Source organism: Octopus bimaculoides, chromosome 14 (genome assembly GCF_001194135.2).
Source record: "Octopus bimaculoides isolate UCB-OBI-ISO-001 chromosome 14, ASM119413v2, whole genome shotgun sequence".
NCBI classification, from domain to species: domain Eukaryota; kingdom Metazoa; phylum Mollusca; class Cephalopoda; order Octopoda; family Octopodidae; genus Octopus; species Octopus bimaculoides.
In genome coordinates this window covers 57786987-57795377 of record NC_068994.1, presented here as the reverse complement: position 1 = coordinate 57795377, position 8391 = coordinate 57786987, and the positions used below count along the sequence as shown (strand labels likewise).

The 8391-nt window shown below is 36.4% G+C and overlaps 1 protein-coding gene across 5 annotated transcripts in view; it reads right to left on the bottom strand.

Annotated features, from left to right (window-relative positions):
• The window catches only part of LOC106868605 (uncharacterized), a 160249-nt gene that overhangs the window by 38862 nt on the left and 112996 nt on the right, over nt 1-8391 (bottom strand). For all 5 annotated transcript variants that reach the window (XM_014913947.2, XM_014913946.2, XM_014913948.2 and 2 more), the window contains one exon: nt 3077-3207. In XM_014913947.2, the coding sequence (XP_014769433.1) occupies nt 3077-3207 (131 nt within the window). The remainder of the gene's footprint in view (nt 1-3076; nt 3208-8391) is intronic.

Genomic DNA, 8391 nt, shown 5'->3' with positions numbered 1-8391 from the left:
CTGAGAAATCAACACTTAAAAGCCATAATTTTAAGGAGCGATAAGAATTTTTGAATAAAGGAAAATGGGTAGTGGTGGGTAGGTACCGCCAGCGAGTAGATAGGGCTCTTAATTGTAGATTTTAAATATTTGAGAGACAACAATGCATAAATCGTAATTTTTAAAAGAGCAATGAATTCTGGGTGATTAGAATATAACGTAGCATGAATTTAGGAAGCTTAGAAAATGAATAAGCATGAATTTAAGACAACAACTGAATTCTAATAAGTGAGTCATGAATTCTGGCACAGCCTCTGTGTGTGTGTGTGTGTGCTAGCATGCGTGCATGGGTGCATGTGTACTCCCCTGTCGCCCAGCTGTACCGGTATTCATTATATATATCCAGTACTTTCAACAGTAGGGTGTGATTTGAGCTCGTGTTACCAAACCGATATTATTGACCCTGAAACACTGTTGGCTGGTTGTAGTAATATTCACGATGGCTTAGTGGTTAGGACATTTGGCTCTCAATTGTAAGGTCATGAGTTCAATTCCCAGCAGCATGTCGTGTCCTTGAGCAAGACGCTTTATTTTACGGTGCTCCAGTCCACTCAGCTGGCAAAAATGAGTTGTATTTGTAATTCAAAGGGGCCAGCCTCGTCACATTCTGTATTTGGAGTACTCAGCCACTTGCATGTTGATTTCCTGAGCAGGCTGTTCAGTTGATTGGGTCAACTGGAACACTCATCGTTGGAACCGGCAGAGTGCCAGTTTGATTGTTGTTGTTGTTGTTTAGCCCAAGTCAGGTCTGGTATGGTAGATATATGACTGAAGACACTCCAGCTGTGACCATCACGTTTCAAGAGATGAAATAAATCTGTGAGTTCCTACAGAACCAAAGATCGTGTGGAACCTTCCTCATAACACTGAGTTCTGTTGTTCTCCAGCAAGCAGCGAGCCATGCACGATGAAGCAGAACTTTGAATGTAGACATGATGGTTACGGCTATTATCCAAACACAGTATATCTAGGACTATATCACCCAATGTGATCTAACTTTGACCCTTTAGCATTCAGATTACTCTATCAAATGTAAAGGTTATTTATGCAAATTGCTTTTAATTTATCAGGTATTATGTTGTAGCTTAAAGATTTCAATGATGTGATTGTTTATTTCTACAATGGCATTGTAGGGTAGGTATGAGAGGCTAGATCTGGCTAATTTGAACAAAAACCAGGTAAAATATTTGGGCTGGATATAAATGCTAAAGAGTTAAAACAATAAAAGCTTGTGATTCGTGAGGTACTTAGTTGCTATTTCAAGCAAGTCAAGGAATCGAACAATGGCACAGAAGCTCCCCTTTGGTACATGTCACCTGCCACTCTTGTTCACTTGATAACAATGTCTTTTGACGTTGGAAGATGGAGAAAACCATTATTTTTAGGAGATTCAAAGAACTATGGAAGGTATAAGAAAGTTCAATGACATTTTGGAAAAGATGCTCTGGGTCTGGCAGAACTCAAGACTTAATACTCTTCAAATGGAATAATAATGGAATAACATTTGGCAATGTTTGTCTTTGATGTGGATTGGTTCCATTGATAATGGTTTATTTGTTTCTTCTTTTTCATTCACTGATAGATGATACGGAGAAAATTGTAGACAGGCAAACAGATATATGTATGTATATGTGTATAATAATGTCTTCCTATATTATGTGATGTGTGTGTGAACATGTGTGTGTGTGTGTGTGTGTGTGTGTGTGTGTGTGTGTGCACGAGTGTGTAAATATGAATATACACATTTGAGTTACGAATGTTTTTGAAATGTCATGAGAAAACTTAGTTTCTCAAGATAAATATTTGGAATTTTGGTTTCTCTCAGTGAGAATTTCTTGTTTTCATTGTAAACTTTCAGTAAAATTCCGTATTAAGAAATATTGCTGTGATGAATAATTCTTTCAAAATACTTTCTTCATGGCATGCCTCATGAAGCGTTGGCATTCACTGATAGTATGGCATTTGCAGAGATTCCTCCCTGTTATGCTGCATTCACTATTTGTAAGGTACAGTTCTTCCTCAGCTTGTCTCTTTGACAGCTCTACCATCTTGGGTCAAGTGAAGACCCAGGTTGAGCATCTGGAATCTTGGGTGTCTGTCACTCACAGGTCTCAATCAGTTGAGCAAAGCAGATGGGGCTACATCAACCTTTGCATGTTACTAAGAGTCAATAGTAGGCCAGAAGAATTTGAACCCAGGGACTAGGGACAACTTTCAGAAATCATAGGGTTTGTAGTTTGCCATGTTGAAGGCGGTGAAGGACATTACCATATGAAGTAAATTCAACAGAAATGCCATAAAAAATGTGCTGAAATGGTGCACATTCTCTCTTGATGGCTCTATAAACCTGCTAATATTTGGCATTCAACAAATTCTGTCTGACCCCTACAAGTGTGGAAAAGTGGGCATTAAAGCGATTATATTCTAGTATGTTATAGACAGCCAAATGAACTGTGAGAATATAGAACGAAGTCCTTTACACAGAACCATAATAATCAGGGAGTTTAATATCCTTTATTCACTCAACCATATTGCATTTACCATTATTCTGCAGATCCTTATTTTTTGAGTGCTAGAACCCTTTGCATGGTTCAACAGCACCTTGCCCTTTGGCGTCTTTAGTGGAGTATCATCTGGTGCAAGAATCCAATCCAGACCTCCAATAAGATAATTTATGAGATTATCTTCCCCCTCCCCACCCTGTCCTTCCCTTTCTTTCTGCCATCTAAAGCAATGGTTCTCAACCGTGGCTCCCAGGGATGCATGTAGCCCTCAAGCATCCTTCCGGTGACCCCCGACAATCTTCTTTAATTGACTTGTGTTTTACTGTTTTTTGGTGAGGCCCCCTTAAAAAACCCAGGTTTTTGGATCTGACCCAGATATGAAAAAAGGTTGAGAACGACTGATTTAAACCCTTCCCTGTCAAACTAATCCATAAGACAAACCGAAGTACAAAACTGTTGAAAGGTTTCAGGCCATATTGATGAGAGATTCCCAAGAGTGAAAGAAATATCTGAAGAATTGGAAACCAACTTACCAGAGCTAACTGTGCGCTGGCATCAGAGAAATTCCACATTGTGTTGTAAGCATAATAAGTTGGGAACCAGATTTCATCGTTTTTAAAGATTCCGATTGTATTTAAGACTTTGAGCATCTTCATAGAAACAACTGGCGGAAAAACATGCAAAGAAAGGAAAGAGAATGTTTAGTTTTACATGTCAACGACTGTCTTTAGTTAATCTGGATCAAACAAACTACCAATAATGCACTTACACCAATGGTTCTCAACTGGGGGTCCAGATGATTGTTGGTGGGGGGGGGGTCCATATAAGATTTTGTTGCTAAAATTGATGTGCAATAATTTGATTGTACTTCGAAGATACACAAAACATTCTAACAATTTTTTGAAAATATAAGTCGTTACAATATTTAATTACGAAAACATAATGGGATTTTTTAAAAAACTGAATGGCTCTGGGGTCTGATAAGCAAAATAGGGATCAAAATGGGTGGGACATGGGTTGAAAATGGTTGAGAACTGTTAGCTGTCACACAAACACACACACACTCATGTACAGATGTATATATACTCCTTAAATGATTATTCATGCTCTGTATTGAATGCAACTCTGTATGTGTGTGTGTACACAGGTGTGTGTGTGTGTGTGTGTGTGTGTGTGTGTGTGTGTGTGTGAGTGTGCAAATGTGTGCAATACTTAGTTTCTGCCAAGAGAGGAAGTTTAAGAAGTCCTAATCACCTAACAATTATTACTTTTTGGTGTGAGATATCTTCTGCTACATCATCAGGATGCACAGCTTCACCTTGGCATCAATTTTATTTATATGTCCAACCTTCAAAATGTACTATTAATGCTTAGCTTGAAACAGAACTTTCTGTTAATATCCGCCCCCCCCCCCACATTCTGCTTACATTACTTCTTCACACTATATGCTACATTGACTTCTATACCAAAAAATACAGTATATATAGCATTTATTTTCTGTATATATATATATTGTATATGCAGGGTGTTCAAAAGGTCTCTCTGCAGTGAATTTTTTGAAGACATCCTCAACACTGAGAGATATTGCTCAAATATTGTCTCTCTCCATTTGTAGGCCAACTCATTGAAAGTGAAATTAATAAATGCATACTTTCTGCAAGATGGAGCTACAGTACATACTTCGTGCATCACCATGGTGCTACTTCAAGAGTTTTTTGGTGAACGGATTATTTTATTTTATTTCAGTATTTGTTTTATTTTATTTTATTATTTTATTTCATTTTATTATTTATGTTTTATTTTATTTTATTATTTTATTTCATTTTATTATTTATGTTTTATTTTATTTTATTTTATTTTATTTTATTTTATTATTGTATTTCATTTTATTATTTATGTTTTATTTTATTTTATTTTATTATTTCATTTCATTTTACTATTTATGTTTTATTTTATTTTATTTCATTATTGTATTTCATTTTATCATTTATGTTTTATTTTATTTCCCATAATGTTTATAGAGCATAATCTCATTTAATCATCATGTGACAGTGATTTACTCTTGATCAAATTAATTTTTACTGACTCTGTTTTAAATGTCATTGTACTCTAGTTTGATGTCATCGTACTCCAGCCGAAAGATATTTGTGATTCCAAGCAAACATTTGGTTTTAACCCTACAAATGTGGAAAGTGGATAAATCCACTCAAAAGTTTATGACCATTTGCTGCGGAAAGCAGTTTTATTCCAAAGCTTCGGAAAAACCCTTTGCTGCGAGAAGCAGAGAGACTACCTGTGGCTACCTGTGGCAGAGAGACTACCTGTGGCTTTTTTTTTTTATAAAAGAATTTTTTTTTCAGATTTAAAAAATTTCTTTTCACTTATTTCATCAAATATCTCTTTATAGAGATAGATAGACAGATAGATAGAAATAGATAGATAGATAGATAGATAGATAGATAGATAGATAGATAGATAGAGAGAGAGAGAGAGAGAGAATTGAATACATTTAGTGGAGGATATGAAAACTGTATCCAGACGAGATACAGAAAACTTGAGAGACATTTTATTATCAACATTTTTACAGGAAGTAAAAGAAAGAAAAACAAACATTAAAAGTATAAAAAATCAAATAATTAAAGAATCCCCCCCCCCCCTAACTATCTCACTAAGGAAACAGAAAAAGAAAAAACAAAATGGTATGAAATTACAGAGCCAGCAGCAGCAGCTGGTGGTGGTGGCCGAGAGTTTCAGGTTGCACAGCTCGGAACAAATGGCATGATCAGCTGCACCTCATGGACATGATTGCAAAGGTATTTCCATGGGGGAAGGGCCAGTGGCACTTACTGCAACAGCTGCTCCACCTTGTGGTGAGTCATTTCTCAAATGTTTTGCAGAAGCAAAAAATATCAATAGTATTTGTTGGTGAATAATTAACATCATTACAGGAGTGAGCATGAAATTTAATTACGCAGCCAACGGAAAAATGTTATGAAGGTGGTTTGGTTTCTCTTGAGGTTTTCTCTCTCAACCCTTTCCACTAATGAGACCCTAAACTGCTATGATTAGCGTATAAAACGAAGCAGAAGAATCAACAACGAGAATAAGCAGAGAAGAAATGTTCAGTCATTCAGTGCAAAGTTTTATCCCGATAACCTCAAGGTTACTTATGATTTTAGATCGAAAACAACTGGTGATTTATTTAACAATGGGGTTGTGTTTCATAAGCTGTTGCTAATAATACAACTATAATTGAGTAAATATTCACATCTTCTTAAAATATTAGTTTGTGTGAACAAGGAGAATTTATTAATTAAGACCATTGCTGATGTAATGATTGAAAGTAGGCTTATCAAATGTTAATATTGATCGAGTTTACTGTCACTGTTATCTTTCAAGATTGTAAACATTCTACGATGAATGAACACAATGAGTTTTGTATGACTATTCACAGAGAAATTCCAAAAGCTCTATTTGGCAAATCAGTGAATCGGAAACCTTAAGGGATTTTTCTTTTTGATAAAGAAATTTCTCGAGTCAGAAGTAAACTGAGATAATGCTGTTGGGGAAAAGTTTAGCATGCACAAGACTACAAACTACAAACAACAAATACACAATATACAATGTGATACAAGAGATCTGGGCACGCATAAATAATTGACTAAGTTATATATAAGCATACACACACACACACACACATACACACACACACACACACACACACATACACACACAAAGGTGCATGGCCTAGTGGTTAGGTGTGTTGCACTCCTGATTGTAAGGTCATGGTTTCAATTCCCAGACTGGCTGGATATTGTGTCCTTGAGTAAAACGTTTCATTTTATGTTATTCCAGCCCACTTGGCTGTTAACTGGATCACCCTGCGACGGAGTAGCCCACCAATCAAGAGGAATGTTTGCCTGCTCCCCTATCCAGTGGGGTGGCACCATTCAAAAGTTAAAATGATACAAAGCGCATTGTGACCAGCGATGTATAACAATGTCCGATAGTCTGGCTGTTCACATGATCCCATGATATACATGCATGACATCAGCATACTCAAATATCAAAATAAGTCTAACGTCACCACACACACACACCACCTTCTCCTTTATAAGTACCATTCCTTTCTCTCTTTCCATCACCTTCCACCCCTCCCCACTAAATACATGCAGAACTGTCCACAAACTCCAAGCAATATTTTCATTGGTCAAAATTAATGAACAACCCTCCGTTATACAACCGCTGCTTCCAACATTAATGCTATGTTGCCTGAGGAAATGACCACATGAATATGATCCACCCAATGTCCATGGATACTATGAAACTGTACTGAAATCCTCCCAGGAATATGGACTATTATCGTAAGAAACATGATATGTGGAAACGTGTGTAGTAATGCATTTAAATATTTATAAATTTCATCCATGGATTATTATTATTATTATTATTATTATTATTATTACTATATTTATCCTATCAGCACAGTTTGGTACAACCCCCAAGAAAACTGCTATTGCCAGTTGGTACCATTTAGCTGTAGCTGGAATAATAAAATAGGAGATTCTTTATGCATATTCAAAAATGTTTCCTGTAAATGAACTTAAAGGGTATATATCTTTATGTATGTATAAAATACCATGTTATATTATGTCATATTATAATGATGCTTGTTTTTTGTTCATCTTTGACGGGGGAGGAGGAAAACTGATGTTGCTAGAAGCTGTCTGACAATGACTGGGGTTGAGTGATATTGGGTAAATAGAGACTGTATAGAAGCCTGTGGTTGGAGGAATTGTAATTGAAAAGGTACAGCCTTGTCTTACAATACGTCACACTGGTAGCTATTCAGGGTACGCCATTTGTGCCTGGGGTATAATTGAGAAGCAGGTAATTCATCTGACTGAACAAGTGAAGCCTCGTCACCAAACAACACAGAGCCACCCACCACCACTGCCACCACCTAACGTTTTGTTGATGATTAATCTATCTAGTTTAGTGTTTAACTCTCAGGTATATTTTTTTACCGTTATTATTTTCAGTGAGAACTTTGTTTTAATGAGATGTCTCGCCACCCCCCACTCCCACCCAGTCTTTTGAATTGATATATTTTTGTTAAACGGATGTGTTATGTCAATCTCTGTAGGCGTCATACAGAGATGATCTCATGACCATGTCTATTTGTTTTACTAATATTTCCCTGCCTTTGTACATCTAGGAATAAACTATGTTATGTTCTTGTCATCTTGTGTTAGTTTCATCCTTGCATGTTGCTGTTCTTGTTGTTGCCATCGTCGTTGTTCATTATTTACATTATTTACATTTGATGGATATCTTGTTTGTTGTTAACACAACATTTCGGCTGATATACCCTCCAGCCTTCATCAGGTGTCTTGGGGAAATTTCGAACCTGGGTTCTCATTCCTAAGGTATTTTTCAATGTTATTATTATTGTTATTATCATTATTATCATTATTGTTATTATTATTATTATTATTATTATTATTCGGGTCACTCCCTGGAACCGAACTCAGAATCTTGGGGTTAGTAGCCCATGCTCTTAACCACTATGCCATATGCCCATGGGCATATGGCGTTGTCGTTGTTGTTGTTCTCTATACTATCATCAACTCTGTACTAAGTCAGACTTTTGGTAACTGGAACACCTTTTGGTAACTGGATATCCTTACTGCATTACCTCTGGATATCCTTGTTGCTTATTTTGATTTTAATCACCTTACTTTGAAACTATGGATAATACCATACTAAATTCTGGTGCCTAAACTTCAGTACCACATTCACCTGAATCTTTCTCTCTCTCTCTCTCTCTCTCTCTCTCTCTCTCTCT